The sequence below is a fragment of the Chiloscyllium plagiosum genome, chromosome 7 (genome assembly GCF_004010195.1).
Source record: "Chiloscyllium plagiosum isolate BGI_BamShark_2017 chromosome 7, ASM401019v2, whole genome shotgun sequence".
In the NCBI taxonomy this organism is placed as follows: Eukaryota; Metazoa; Chordata; class Chondrichthyes; order Orectolobiformes; family Hemiscylliidae; genus Chiloscyllium; species Chiloscyllium plagiosum.
In genome coordinates this window covers 1,720,373-1,736,943 of record NC_057716.1, presented here as the reverse complement: position 1 = coordinate 1,736,943, position 16,571 = coordinate 1,720,373, and the positions used below count along the sequence as shown (strand labels likewise).

General features: G+C 36.7%; 1 protein-coding gene across 2 annotated transcripts in view; it reads right to left on the bottom strand.

Moving 5' to 3' along the window:
* nab1b (NGFI-A binding protein 1b (EGR1 binding protein 1)) overlaps window positions 1-13,922 on the bottom strand; it is a 39,908-nt gene extending 25,986 nt beyond the window's left edge. Inside the window, exons 1-4 of one of the 2 annotated variants that reach the window (XM_043692864.1) lie at window positions 13,160-13,922; window positions 5,743-6,581; window positions 2,863-2,996; window positions 2,697-2,748 (exon numbers count right to left, since the gene is read on the bottom strand). In XM_043692864.1, the coding sequence (XP_043548799.1) occupies window positions 2,697-2,748; window positions 2,863-2,996; window positions 5,743-6,561 (1,005 nt within the window). In that variant the 5' untranslated portion in view covers window positions 6,562-6,581; window positions 13,160-13,922. The remainder of the gene's footprint in view (window positions 1-2,696; window positions 2,749-2,862; window positions 2,997-5,742; window positions 6,582-13,159) is intronic. The other variant, XM_043692865.1, reaches the window with a different exon arrangement.
* Between the last annotated feature and the right edge of the window lie 2,649 nt (window positions 13,923-16,571).

Sequence of the window (16,571 nt, the reverse complement as noted above, 5' to 3'; positions counted from 1 at the left end):
AATTTTGTGGTAGAATACAAACTAAAGTTATTAAAAAAAAACCCACTCCAACCAAAAACTCGGAAAGGCTCATGAGCCCATCAAAATCACTCCCACCACAGTTCATATACAATGCATCCTACTCTAGATCTTTGGACCATCTTATACATACCCTAAGGGCAATCTTTGCACAGATAATCCAAGTTTCTGACCTTCTCATTATCAAATGGACAATTTTCTTGCATATTACTCATACATAGAAACTATTAATACATTACACAATGAAGATTGTATTGCCTCTGACCCCTGCTTATGTCACGGGCGTGTTTTTTTCCCAGCAAAATCATTAAAGATTATTACTTAATCTGGAACACCAATTTGTGAAAGAATCCTGTCATTCTTCTCTGAACCGATCATTGCCCTTTAGATAAAAGTATTCCAAGTGCAATTACGAGTACAACCTAAGCAAGATTGACAATTTTCTTCAAAGAACTTCATTAATGTCAAACGCAAGATCATGTTTTTAAACTAACATTGTCGACATCGGCTCAAATTGTCTTTAAACTAAGAGAATAAACACCAGTAATGGGGCTATTCATTTTTTTTCCCAACCAAAGTAACAACAGTTACAGAAGTTGAAGACTTTTGTCAAATACAAGCCTGTCAAAGAGAAATGATTTTACATTCTGGTATTACAGTATGGCAAAATAGCCTGCATAAGAACAGCAAAGTAAATTAGGCCTGCTCTGCATATTCCAAACAGTTCCAATTCTAAACAGTATTAACATATGTAAACATAGACATGGATTACCACAGTGCATCAAACAGAATAGGAATTTAAAGCTTGGCTGCTAAGATTTACTATTAGCATGATGCTGATATTCATAGTAGAAATGGAATTCTGCCCAGTGAGTGCAAGGCTCTGGAAAGCTTCTCTTTTAGCTACCCAAACATGAACTGCCAGAAGCACAAGTTTACAACTAGAGTCAGACCAGATAAACGAACCTCTGACTTTTGTTTTTTTTTGGAGTAAATTTCTTAACATTCTACTCCTTGACCAGTGAATGCTGAGAAATTCAAGATCTTCTTAATTTAGAAGTCTGCCAGTCTGCTATCTTATGTACAATTACTACCAGCATTAGTTTCTGATCATTTCTAAACCTTCATTTTTTTGCATTGGATTCAGGTTATTCAAGTTTTGTATTCAATATACATTAGAAGAGGGTCCAGTCTCTTAAATAGATAGTAATATTGAGAAGCATTTTAATATTAAGGCTATACTGTCATTGCTTTGTAGTTTTTGTAGAAACAAAAAACAAAAACATGTGCAATGCTATACAGCAGCTTTACATTGAATTAACAGGAAAATTGCACTCTCATACCAAGATGTGAGATGTACAGTTATGTATTCAGAGAATTAAAAGATATCCTGCCTCACACAAAGCATATTCTATCATGACCGTGCATTAGCTCCCTATTCTACAATCCATCAAGCTTAAAATCTGTGTCTGCAAACTTGCTCAATAGTCTTATCCACCTTACTTCTGCAGCCTGTTTAAACTGTCTGTCCTTTTCCATGCCTTCTAACCCTGTACATTATTGTTAGTATACTTCCTGTTATCTCTTTCTTCCACTATTGATGGCACATCCTTCAGCCACTTTGTCCCTACCTTCTGCCACTCTTTGTAAACCTTACAATGTTGAGAGACTCAATTTTTTCTTCAGGGTTTGACATCCATTTCCGTAGCTTCTTCCCCTATCTATATAGTACTTTGGGTCATTATAACATTAAACAAATCACGTAAACAAAAGGTGGTTATCTGTAACAGTTATAAAATGGTAAGTAGTCGTATGAATTTTGGTTAAATTGTAGCTGCAATGGTCCAAGATGTTTTATATGCTGAAGGAAGAAATGCTTGAGTCTGTTGTTTTGGTACAGTTCATTTTGGTGCCCACAGGAACTGATATACAAGCTGTTGGTATAGTTGTGGAATGATCACTGCACAGTTTTAGAAGTCATAAAATAACAATTACCCATGTGTATAAACACTTTGGATAGAGTAGACATTAGTGACTGTCATTTTAAACACTAACACATCTACTTGGATTTTGTTCTTTGAATTAACCACAGCTTATGACAATTACAAATTCAGTTAGAGGGGTATTCTTTATACATGGTAGACTGTGACATTTTAATTGCATATGTAACCTTTGCCCCAGTTGTACTCACAGGATTTCTGATTTTATCAATTTGTATCACACCCATGTTCTTTGGGTGAGCCCCAACTTTATCAGTTAATGTGCACAGAGTCCACTTTCAGCACATTTGCACTTTGAAAAAACAGTCACAGTCATATACATTAGTAACACAGTTAATTACATTAGTAAAAGGGCCGTGAATTTGAAGAATGCGATTTTCCACTTATTCAAAATACACAAAAGCAATTTCCACTTCATGTTTGGCCCATTTTGAGCACTGGCAACATATGTTTATTGAATTGTTCTTTTCTTCAGACACTATACTTCAGCATATTTGCTTCACTGTGCTAGTCAGAAACCAGTGTGCATATTACATGAATGTTTGAACCTTCCTAACATTACTTTAACTTGTAATTGAGTTACAATAACAATCAGCACACATCACTCATGCCTTCAATTAATAAAATGGGCTTTTAGGAATAGGAAATCTTAACGCAAGGTACTGAATCATGCATTACCTCTGTTTTTATTCTCTTGGGAGACGAGTCATCTTGTTCTGCACATCTAGACCTGCAGTTAAATACACAAGCAGCTTTTAAAAAATCTAACAATGCGAGTGTGAAATGTCAGGTAAAGGAAAAAAATCCAAAACAAATTTCTAGAGTTTAAAAATGAAACCCTCACCTGGAGGTTTTATAGCTGTACTTATAGGTTACCTCACGGGAAACTTGTCGAGCTAACGTAAATAGTTCATCTCTCCGAGTGAGCAATGCATTATCCTTTGTACAGAGTTGAGCAGCTGCTTCATTAACAGTTAACTGTAAGCAAATGTCAAATTATGAGTTGCAGAGCTATTTTAATGGATCACTTCGTTGAAAATTGAGTTGTGTACTCATACTGAGCAGAAAGATTAAATCCCCAGTCTATAATGAGTCAGTGGGTCTCAGCTGGGGCTGTGGTAAAGGGCTACTACAACATCAATAACTGATTTCAACATACCTGATGTGAAATGTTTGAGAAAAATGATTATATTTATTTTTTAACCACTGAAATCGGCAAATGAGACAGGGAAAAGAATCACCATAGCTGAAAATGTGTTGCTGGAAAAGCGCAGCAGGTCAGGCAACATCCAAGGAACAGGAGAATCGGTGTTTCGGGCATAAGCCCTTCTTCAGGAATCACCATAGCTCTCTTTTTCAATTGCTATCTATTACCCCTTTGACCTGAGAACATGCTGGGCTAAACTGCAATGAGCCTTTTGGGCAATTTGTCAGCAAAACTCAACTCTAAAGTCTCAATAAATCTACTGGATTAAATAATGGCATCGATTGTATGGCCAAATAAGATTTCAATTACATTCAAGGTAAGGAAGGATGGGTAGCAAGAAAAATGCTGAAAGAAGCAACATCTTTTTTAAAAGAAAGCCTTTAACACAGTGTTCAAGAAAAAAAACCTCACCTTTTTGTTCAGATAAATGAATTAAAATAAAAGCAAACAACACAACACTAAACATACAGCGACAAACTCTCATAACATGACAGCTAAACATTATGGCTGTTAGAATGCGTCAACAGACCTGACAACATCTGTGGAGAAAGAAACAAAGTTAACAGTTCAGATGAAAGGTTACCAGCCTGAAGTGTTAACACTGCTTCTCTCTCCACCGAAGCTGCCAGACCTGCTGAATACTTTCAGCACTTTCTGTTTTAACCCAACTTCAATTGTGTTTCCATGGCAAGGTGGCACAATGGTTAACAGGACAGTCTTTTTCTGTCAGCATATATGTATAAATGATTTAAGAGGTCTTTTGGCATAATTGATGTGTCTCTCCCACTGGGCCAGAAGGTCTGGGTTCAAGTCCTATTTACCCTTGGGGTGTGGTATAACATATCTGAGCACAATGATTAAAAATACTTTTCTTTCATGCATGCAAGTGCAGCAAGTAGGATTCCAAGGTTGGGATTTATCTATATTACTGGGCAACAAACATGTTGTGTGCCTACATTTGTTTGTATTTTGTTTATATACACTAAAATGTTGGCTTGACTAATGAGAGGAGAGGGTCAAGAACTATGAGTTCTTCAAAGTGTAATGTATTTGAAATAGATTGAATACTTTATGAAGCTCAAATTTTTAAGTTTTACACAAGTCTAATAAATAAATGCAATAGCTATTTGTTATAACTGATTATAACTATTTCACATAACAACTTTCATAAAGACAATTGCCTAGATTTTGCAGATTAATAACAAGAGTTTAAATGATGGTTGCTGTTGAGTAAAGGAGTTAATGATTTTGCTACTTGCAGCAAGGAAAAGATACCATATGATTTTCAAATCATTGCAAGTTACTGGTCAATCTGAATTCCTCCCTTATTAAACTTTGCAAAACCAGTATCTTGCCCTCAACCTCTCAGAGTTTCATGAAATTACTAAATTGGTGTTTTAACTGACAATTAACTCCGCATAAAGGCTAGCAGTACTTCCTAACAGAGGAATCAACTCTTTGTTCCCAAAAGGAAATTTAGTCAACTTGAAGTTTCATTTCTACAGATTTTTGTTTTTCTTATTTCTCATTTCTTTCTTCACTCAATCTTTACTTTCCTCTTTCTGTACTAAACTTTACTAGAATTTATCCTACTTCCTTCTTTGTTCTTTAACCCATTAGTTAAGGTAGTAGACTATTGGTCCTATTGTTCAATGTCCAGATTCCTGTTCTACTCTTTAAGCTATTAGCATCCAGCAACTTATAGGGCACACAATTTTCGAGTTGACAGGTGAATAATGAGGAGAAATGTGCTCCCTCCAGTAAAATCTGGGCAATGATGAAAAATGGCTTGCTTAGAAAGTGTTCAAAGATGATTAAAATTTATTTAGAAAACAAAAGTTCTTAAACATTTTAGAAATGTTTTCTTCTAGATTTAAACTACTGATAAATTTGCAAAAGTAGAAGACATTTCTTGATCTATTATAATTTCTAAACATTTTAAAATGTGATTAGTTAACACATTTAAAGAAACCAAACACTCGGAAACAATGAAATCTTGACCCATTAAGTACTTAAGTTACAAAATACTGATATCCAAAACTTTAGGCAAATTAGTGGGGTTTTGTCAAAACTGTGACTTTCTTACATCATTAATTTGTAGGGTGTACTAAATCTTGTTAGGGCACAAGTTAACTGAGAATCTATGCAGTTAACCAAGATTATTTTTATTGTTAATTTCTTAGCCCAACTTTTACTGGAACGTAAGCAGAGAACATTAATGACTAAACTACTTGCTTTGCACATTCTTGTAACAGATCTGAGTACCCAAGGCAGACAACACTCCCACCCACTATGAACATATGCATGAAGATCTGTCATTTCTGAACTAGGGCGGGGAACTGAAATTCTGCCCACCTTTGAATACAGAAGTACATGACTTGTCTGATTTTTGTGGCGAAACACCAACATTAAAGAAATATTGGTCTTTACCTGTTTTACTAAAGGATTGCAGAATGCAAAATGCTGTAAAGAGAACATGATAAAAGAATGTAGCATGAGATAGAGAAAATTCTGTACCTCGTGAAGGGTCAGATGCTTTCCATCTTTCCTTTTGGAATCAAATCGACCATATATCGCACTATATTTCCGGATTTCTTCTTCTTTGTGAGGGTCACCATCAGGCATGTCAAAGATGTGACTAATCATTTTTGCTAACTTCTTATTGGTTTTTAAAAATTCTTTAACTTCATTTCTGTCTGCTTTTGGAATGCCTTGAATCAGACGCTCAACAGATTCTGTAATTGCAATGACTGCAGCAGCATCAAGTGTTTCACCGTTCTCTTTTGGTGAAGATGGGGATGCAGGATCTGCAGGAGAAAGACTCTGTTCACTCTCAGTATTGGAATGGCCTTGCCAGAATCGTGGTTCACTACATACTTGCAGTGGTGAATTCACTGCCATGACAGACTTGTTAGGTCCTACCCCCTGACCACACATCACAGACAAACATTTTGGAAACTTCATAGGAGGTTCCCGAAGGTTACTATTTCTTTCATGACTGTTAACATTTGATCCAGGAAAAGCAGCTGAGCCCTCAGCTATTTTATACAGTGGGATGCTGCTGACAGGAAGGGTATTCAGTGGTTGATTGAAGACAGAAGGATTTGTCACCCAGTCTCTCAAAGCTTTTTGCAGTCTTCTAACATGAAGAGGTTTGCTAGCCATACCAACCAGGGCCATGATTTCCAGGAATTCCTCCTCCCCTGCTTCACAGAGCTGCTGCACATCATCTCCCCCTTGCTGAATGAATGCATCATAATAAGACAAGAGGTTTGCTCGTTGTAGAATGCGATAAAGTTGCAATTCACCAAGGGTCCTTGGTAAAGAAGTAGCCATGTCAAAAGACAACACCTGTACTTTAAAAGAAATAATAAATTAATTGAGGTTGAAAACCTTTTACGGAAAACATCAGACTTCAGTTGTTTACACAGTGAATTCTAAATACATTCATACCACACTCCACCTCTGCTATCTGTAGGTGGCATGATACAGGCTCCTCTTGTTTGCAGAATAGACGTTCTCCAACATTTACAGCCTGATGACATGCCACAGTATTATGCTATATTCTGATACAAATGTATCATGGGACTACCAAGTGCTAACTAAAATACATACACTGTTAAAATTTACCATTGCTCTTTATTTAAAGCGAACCTACACAATATATTGAGATGCAAATGATTTTTTTTCAATATAAAGACATATCAAAAGTATATTATATTATAATAAAATGTAAAAATAAAGGAATGATAAGATTCCATCCAAGTGGAAACAATAAGCACTCCCAGAACAAAAACTGTCATATTTTGTATTATTCTCATTATAACAATATTTGTGATGACAATACTGGCTGCAGTATTGAACAAGGCACTGCAAACGAAGCACATTTATCACAGAAAGTCATCAATTCAACATGTTTCAGCACTTGGGGCACTTCAACCGTACATATAATTCAAAATCCAGTCACTGTAAATTAATGGAATTTCAATCATTGGTGTCCTTTATTTATACAAAAAACATTTTGAATGCTGTTAGCAAAATAAATGGTGTTGGTAACTCTAAGATCTCAGTAAGTTCTGAATTGGCTACAGCAATTCTAAAGTGATATGTTAAGCAGACCAAGCATGACAATGGGCACCCATTAAGCAAATTTAAGCAGTAATAAAACTTGCATTTTAAAAAAATCCATCAGGCTTATTATGAAGCAAGTTATTGAGGTATGAAAAATATTAATTTTCTACTGTGTCACCAAAAACATCAAATTGTATAGTCAACTCCATCAAGCACGTCATAAAGGAAAGCAAACAGACCATTCAGCCCCTCAAGTCTTGTGTTATCATCACTGTCACTATTTAAACTCCAGACAGCAATGGAAATGGGTAGCAAAACTAATCTGTTAATTTATTCATAAACTGTGGGAAGAGGCACAATTACACTTTTACTTAAAAAGAACAATAGACAAAAATGTTATTTATATTGTATCTATTTATAAAATTCCTCCTTCTTGTACATGAGAAACAACAAGGCACAGATCAGCAAGTCATCTCAGGCTTCTTCTACCAGGATTACAAACTCCTTACCATCTTCCACTCAGATCTCATCAGATTAAAACTGATCATTCTAATGCAACAAACATATTCACCTAAGTAACTACATTAAGCAACATAAGGGATATGCACTAAACATTCAATATGAGATGCCAGATAACTGGAGTTCACATGAATAACGTATCCAAAAAACCATTGCAGTTGAAGTGATAAATTAGTGCATTTTGAGAATATATCCTTATTCTCGTTGAGATTCAGACAGAAAAAAAAATATACATATATATATGTGTGTGTGTGTGTGTGTATATATATATATATATATATAAATAATATATACACACACACACACACACATATATATATATACACACACATATAGCACCTTTTAAAAACAAACTGATCTGTAGAGTGTAAAAAGTTGCAAGACAAAGTATAAACTTCTCATTCGAAGTTTATATAAAATACAGTTAACAATAGCAGTCCATTGCAAATTCTAAGACATTAAACTGGTAAGGTTCTTGTCATCAATAATTATTGCAGAATATGTCAGTATACAAGGACCAATGTGGCCAGAAGCTCAAAGCTTAATACCCAAATCAAGGACTTGATGGCCAAGGGAGTACATTCATAACAGCCAAACTGGTTAATTATCAATCTCCAAATCTTTCCATCACACACCAGTGGTAGGCAGTAAGAGTGGAAAATATTCTGGATCAACCATATGATAGAATATCACTTCCATCAGCTCAAAATTACAACAAGCATGTAGCACTGCACATTGCCACAGTAGGTCAGGTTGAGTTCATATCCGCAGTTAATCGATCCTAAGATTTCCTATTTTTTAGAGATGCTGAGTTTTATTCAGTCAAAAAGATCACAAGGATCCAACCAAACAATTGCAGATATCAAACCTATAGAGTTTCAGCAACTTATAAAGTTTTCAAATCTTTGATGGGTAACAAACTCAAACATGCTCCTGGACAACTTATACAGCATGAACATGTTTGAACATTGCTTTAGCAGCATTAAGCAGCCAACAAAACTGGACATGGTTTCTAGGTTGTCCTGCATATGTAATTCAGTTCCTTGTTCTAATGAAAAATGAAATGAAACAGATTTCTTATAATAAATTCCAAAATTAATGCCAAGTATCACACTCCTATCCACTATTGAACACATGTCAGCATATTACCATAATTTCATTCTATTACTTGTTCTTTCCTACCTCTGCAACCTTCACTTCATATTATCTTGACTGATGTCACTTCTTCTTTGACACTGGTGAAAAAGCTTTAATGTACCAGTGATCATAGTTTAATGATGAGGACTAAGATAAGGAGCGATATCTTCACCCAGACAGTGGAATTCTTTACCACAGGAAGCAGTTGAGACCAAACCATTGAATGAATGCATTCAAAGAGTTAGACATAGTCCTTAGGACAAAAAAAAATCAGAGTCTTTGGGTAGGATTGAAAACAGGACAGGGTACTGAATTGGATAATCAGTTATAATTATATTGAATAGAGGACAAACTTGAAGGGTTAAATGGCCTACTCCTGCTCTTATTTTCTATGTGTCTATGACTCAAGACAAAGTACAGCCTTCAGGAAGCATGGCTTTAAAGGATGGAGATAATGGAAAACTTCGTGAAGACAATAGGCTTGATTTTATGCAAAGTTAAAAATGAAGCATTAATACCAGTTATGCATAAATACTAAGTGCAATTAGCAGTACCATTATTTTGATTACAAAATCTGGCCCAGGATTTTAAAATGTATTCAGTCTACCAAATTTATGCCCTATTTCTATATTACAATTTTGATTTTATACTGATAGAGTTGTTATTAATTTCAGTTAGTTTCTCATGATTGAATGCACTGACAATTGGTGTTTAAAGGCGAAAGTGAGGACCGCAGATGCTGGAGACTAGAGTCGAGAGAGTGGTGCAGGAAAAGCACAGCAGGATAGGGAACATCTAAGGAGCAGGAGAATCGACGTTTCGGGCAAAAGCCCTTCATCAGGAATTAGGAATTGTGTTTAAACCTCATTAATTATGTAAATAATGGAAAAATATTGGGTTTTGGAAAAAAAAATCCAATTTTGAAAACTTTGCTTTCTAGCACCAACTAAGTATGTTCTTACATTTTCAAATATAAAATATTTTAGTTTAGCTGAAGATTAACCTTTTTGTGCATAATCTTGTGTCATAGCTATTTGTCCATTTATGGTGGGATCTGTACGAATAGATGGTAAGGAAACAAAAATAAAGGAGTCTGTCAGGCAGACAGCAATAGAGCTTGCCATTTCATGACTTTTTTTTAAAACCAAAAAAAAACTCTGCTAATTACCCTAAGGAAGGTTGTGGCAAGCCATTTGCTTGATAACAGAGTAGCTTGTGAGGTCATTGCAGAGAGCAGTTAAGAATCAACCACACTGTGCTGTGGGTGGTGGGATGGATAAGGAGGCGGGTGTTTAGCTAAAGATGCCAAGTGGATTGGATAATGTAAAGAAACTATGGATTGCATGAATTCACCATGTCGTGAATAAGAACATCTTTAAAAATACAGCTAAAAACAAAGTAGAAAACAGCGCTATCAAGCATATAAAAATATAATCATGATTAATATGGATGAATATTTAACAGAAAGCACTCAAAAGGAAAATAAATGTAAAGTTTAATTAAAGAATTATAGAATTAACCATTAAAAGTGAAGTATTTCTTAATGGGAAGTTTATGTTTGAATCTTTTGTCAGTTCATAGGAGAGAAGAACAATTCCTTGGACTCACTGTAAAACTAAATTCCGGTAACTTCTATGATAAACGATTCAATTTATAAATTACTCTGCATAATTCCATGTGATGATAGTATCAATGACAAAAACAGCCTTGATTGTTTGGAACTATGAACAATGTAATTTACGAGCAGGGACAATTCCAGCTCAGGAGTTTTTTTCTTAAACTGAGCTCAAGGCACAGGAAGACACATGATTGAGGTGCCATCACACAGCCATTGCAAAAATAATACATTTAATGTTATATCCAGATGAGCACAATTGTGTAAAAAAGTGACAAGTAGGTTTTCTGGATAGGAATTTTTCAGACTATTTGTAATATTTAAAAGCTTAGATATTATTCAACACAACTTGTTGTTACAAAAGCATTTGCATTTTTGGTGTTAGATACATGTTTTATAATTATTTTAAAGTTTATTTCATCAACGAAAACATGAGGCATTTAGTGTCAAAAAGCAGGACTTATCCTAAGTGAAAAACTGAAACAGCTGCAGATGCTGGAAATCAGAAATAAAAACAGAAATTGCTGGAAAAGCTCAGCAAGTCTGGCAGCATCTGTGGAGAGAAGGCAGAGTTAACATTTTGGGTCCAGTGACCCTTCTTCAGAACAGAGTTCTTTCCACCAAGAACTTATCTTTCTCTCCACAGGACCTATTTGTTGGAAATATAATCATAAGAATTAACTGCGAGAGACAAAGGTTACATCTACTTTTATCAGTTTGAGATATTTATGCCAGAGCTGAACAGCAAGTACAATGCTCAATATTAAGCTGTATCTTGAGAACACTGCAATATCGAACTGTTAAATTTTCCTTAATTTTCTAGGTCATAAGCTGGAAACTCAATAGGCTCAGACAAAAAAAAGCAGCAAAAATGCAGATTAGCTGATACATTATAACATGTTACTGATTCAGAGTTTGCTATTATAAAAATAGAATAAAGTGTACCACCTTTTATTTAAACATGAATAATAAAGCAAAGTTGAAGCTTTCTGCACCTAGTTCATTTTGTTTAAACCGTTCAGGTGTCATGAGATTATAATTGGGCTTACTATGACCTGTAAGTAATGGCAACTTTAATGGCTTACTGTTTTGTCTGTAGCAGACTCTCAATAAAATATTGGTCAGTTAGTCATTTAGATATTTTTCTGAGCTGGTTTGCATCTCCTCTCTCCCCTGAAACATGACAGCTCACTTTCAGCCTGTCCTCACCCAAAATCCAGTCACCCACATTTCAGCAGGGCTGACTGGATAGCAAGGAGTGGAAATGTGTTGATTTCACCTCCCTTGCCCAGGGACATTAAAGGCTGATAAATACGCCTACCTCCAGTCTCCAGCTGACTCAGCACCAACGTTTAAACCGAGATCCTTCTGGACTGCATGGTGCACTTCCCTGTTCAGCCATCAGGTACAAGATAACTTTACTGGCATATCGGAATGACTTGGGCTTCTGTTTCAGTTCAACTGGAGCTGTCCACTCCCATCCCACTTTCCACAAAGAGAGAAAGAGAGACTTTCACCCCAAGTATGGTTGCCATTCTTTACGCTCAGAAGAGTGTATGTAAATCGTGCAAGCTTACTTTTCTTCTGCCAATTTAGTTGGAGGGTCAGCCTCATCACGGCAACTTGTGCCACAATGTTTGTAATACAGTTAAAAGTTGGTGGGAATTAATTGTCGAATTGGACACAAGTTAACCAACGTGAGGTTTCAGGCTACTGAACAATTGAAGAGACGAATGAATCAAACTTCTTCGGCACTAAGACTTAACACAGCGCCCGCCCACACACAGAGGCAGTTGTCACTGCATCTCCTCGTCCCAAGCTGGACCTGTCTGACAAAAATAACTGGGTAGTGTCTTCGGTCACCGTTTCAGGCATCGGCCTCTCCCGCACTTTCTGAAGTCTAATTATTTTCTAACCCACTTCAAACGAACAAGATGAAATTGAAAGGAGCATTCCAGATAGATTTCTTGAAACATCCTCTTATCAAACATTAAACCTCACACCATCAAAGAGGTGGGATTTGGAACATCAAGTAACTGTTCTGGTTTTGTGAAGAGTTATTCAAGAAAACTAACTATGGAGAGAGAAATAGGTTGACATTATGTGGTTTTACAATAGCAAAGCAACTACTTTTAAACAAGTAGAGCGTACCACCGAATGTATATATCTACAAGACAAAGTGTTAACTTGCACTCATGCAGTATTTGGCAAATAAAATGTTTCAATTAAACATGATCCAGCCGACTCTTCCACCAAATTCTTTTCCCTCTCTCTCTCCATCGCACTACTGCAGCTTTCACGCCTACTTGAATCCATAGTATTGGAGCTCTTTGGGAATCACCCACACAAATACGAAATCCACCCTCTCCTTCCGGTATAAAGGACCGCACAAGCCGGGATTTGAAAGCAAAAAAAAGTAAATATTTTAAACACTCCCACCTCCCCTCCAGCGAAATGAGAGAGAAAAAACAAAGAAACACACATCACCCAAACTGTCGGCGTACGTTAACAATATCTTCTGTATTTTAGTCTAAGTGACAGAAAGAGCCCCATGTGCAGTGAGTTTGCTGCAGAAATGACGGCGGTACATACCTGGTGCAGTGTACGCTGCCGGCCTTCCTGAGCTTGTCTTCTGTCTCTATGTGTGTTATCTGGAATCCAGTGAGAACTTTCTCTCTTTCCCTGTGCGTGTGTCTGTCCCAGTCAGGACAGTTCAGTCAGGAGAAGGGCTGCCTCAGTCTGACCACACCAATCCTCCCGACGTAGGGGGTGGAGTGGGTTGTGTGGGTGGGGAAGGGGGTGGACTGTGTGTGTGTTGTGTGTCTGTGAGAGAGAGGGAGGCGGGGGAGACAACTCCTGGCCCGGACTCTTACAGACGCATTTGAACAGCAGCCCGCCTCGCCAGCAGCAGCAGCAGCCCAGATGCACAACTTGAGTCCGGGGCTCTCGGTGCTGTGTTTGGATATCTATTCCCCTTCACTGTCTCTTTTTTTTTTCGCTCTCAACTTTGCAGTATGTGTGTGTGTGTGTGTGTGTGTCAGCCTCCTCCCCCTCCGTCTTCTATGGGATATTCCGGTCTTGCTCATACTCACTCCCACACGGCCAGCGTGACGCAGATCCTGGCGTGGGAGGACGCGGGCCGTGGGAGGCTGGTGGAAGGAATACCAAACATAACTAGTGGAGCGACAAAATGCAGTGAAGTCAGCTTCTTACCAGCTGAACATTAGCTGCAGGGACTGCTTATCACTTCTATTTATAAACCTGCTTTTCCGTGAAAGTCAATATATATATACAGTATATATACACACACTCCTCTTCGTCGAGCCGTGTTTTTCTCACGGTCGATCTGCTAACATTGTACATGTGGTAACACCTCGCACTCACAGCAAGGACTAATCTCGAGAGGTTTTTGGGGGGAGGGGAGGTGAGGTCCCCTAGTGATCGACTGACTAAAATGTACAGTTCTGCAGTTGTGTGCGTCTTCATTCTGTAGTTCCTTCTGCAGAGGCGACTTTGAAACAGATGTCCATGTAGCATGCCACGTTAGTATTGATAAACACCCAGAGGAATCACACAGCTGCAGGCGATGGGACCCTTTGAAATGTTTCCGGAGTTAAATTCGCCTTATATTGAAAATGTCACAAACAGGGTTTTCATAAGTGCTTCATTGGAATTCTGCAAAGCATCCATCCCCAATTTATTTCGATACAAAATTATAGAAGATAAAACTGGCAATGTCCAAATGAATGTTGTCGCACAGTCCAGAAGCTATAGAACGCATTTCTGTTATTCCAGCCGCTTGTCAGTCTCATGCTAGTGATCCTAGCTCTTTTTATTGTATTGCCTCTTTCTTTTGCTACTTATCATATAACAGATGAAGAACATATCAGAGAAAGTAGTGCTACAAAGAAAAAATCTTCACTTTCATAGCACCGTGGAAAACCACCTCCTCTCTGTCCGGACTTTTAAAAGTTTTTTATAAATAAAGAGTTGAAGCCAACTTGGCAAACTCTGCAGCTGAAAACAGTGAGCCATAAATTACTGCCAGCAATAACATTTATTGAATATCTTGGTAAATACTTCTGAGCACTGTTTTAGATCTACTTGTGACATTACTGAGCAGTGAATTTGAGTTGACTTTGGATTTTAAAAATTACATTTGTTTGTGATAATTTAAATGTTAATTATGAAATCATGGACCCTATTACAATGTCAATTCATGCACCACTAAAAGCTATCTTTCTGTTAATCTAAACCTCTGGTTACCAGTACAACTGAATGGTATTGTAGACAGTGTAGATAATAGTCTATCAATATCCCACTATAATTTATGATGTGAATAGGCAAAACGTGGCAGATGGAGTTCAATGTAAGCAAATGTACGGTTCTCCATTTTGGACTGAAAAAGGATAGAACAGGGTACTTCCTAGATTGTATGAAATTAAATACAGTCAATGTCCAAAGAGACTTGAGGATTTAGGTGCATGGATCTTTAAAACATCAGGAACAAATGCAGAACATAATCAAGAAACAAGGATGTAGAAGTTATGCTGCAGCTATACAAAACCCTGTTTGTTCTCACTTGGAATACTGTGAGCAGATCGGTGGGGCTAGATCTTAGGAAAAATATATTGGCATTGGACGGAGTACAATGGAGGTTTACCAGAATGATAACTGCACTCCAGGGATTGTTATTAGGAGCAATTATACAAATTATGCCTATTTCTCTAGAATTCAGACAGTAAAGGGGTGATCTAATCAAAGTTTTCAAAATATTATCAGGAAAAGACAGGATAGATAAAGATAAACTATTTCTATTGATGTGGGTTTCTGGAGCTAGCAGTGTAGACTGATAATTAGGGTCAGACCATTCAGCGGAGATGTTAGGAACACTTTTACACACAATGGATGGTACATGTTTGGGCCTCTTTCACAAATGGCAGTGAATGCATGAACAGTTGTTAATTTTAAATCCTAGATGGATAAATATTTGGTAAGCAAAAGTATTAAGGCTTTATTGGCCAAAAGCAAGTATATGGAGTTAGGCTACATAGCAACCATAATCTCATTGAATGGTGGATTAGGCTCAAGGGGCTGAATGAACTAATCTTGTTTCTATGTTCCTGCCTTTTCCAGCTCATGTGGATGAACTTACTAAATTTAATACAAGTTTTTGAAAATAGAAATGGAGTAAATAATTACATTAAAAAGAGATTCTGTCAGGATCTGATGGTTTCAACCTTAATATATTAAATAAGTAAGGAAATTGTGGATACTTGCATGATAAAGTTTCAAAACTCTCTTGATTTTGGAATTGTACATGGGATTTAGAAAGTTATTACTACCATTCTGTTATTTAAAGAGGATTGAATGCATAAACAAACACATTGTAGGCCTATTATTTTAATATTTGTTGTGGAGAAGAATCTGTTATTCGGGACAGAGTGACTAAGCACTTGGATAAGTATGAACTGGTCAGAGAGACAGTATTGATTTGTAAAGTATGAGTTATGTCTCATGACCCTATTGAAACTAATGTGGTAAATAAGTCAATGGCTATGGATATGACTCATATAAACTTCCAGAAGGTGTTTGATATATATCCATATAAAAGACTGCTAAAAATGAGTAGAATAGAATAGAAAGCAATCTGTACCTGTATAGGGAATGGGTTAGATGGTAGGAGGCTGTAGGAATCATGAAAATGTAGTAAAATTGGCAAATTTCACAAGTGGTGTACTAGATCTGTCCTGTGGCCTTAGCTTTTCACTATGTACTCTAGCAGAGACCGGCAAAATATTTGCAATCAAAATATGATCCTTATTGCAACAGTAGGTCTTTGAATACAGAATTTTAAAAATTATAAAAAATTTTGCCATTCACATCTTCACCATTCATGAATTAATTTACGTATACAAAGCCAAATTTCCAATGCAAGTCCAATGTACATTTCTCTGCAATCTTCAGAAAAAAATAACAAAAAATGAAAAATTCCTAAATGATT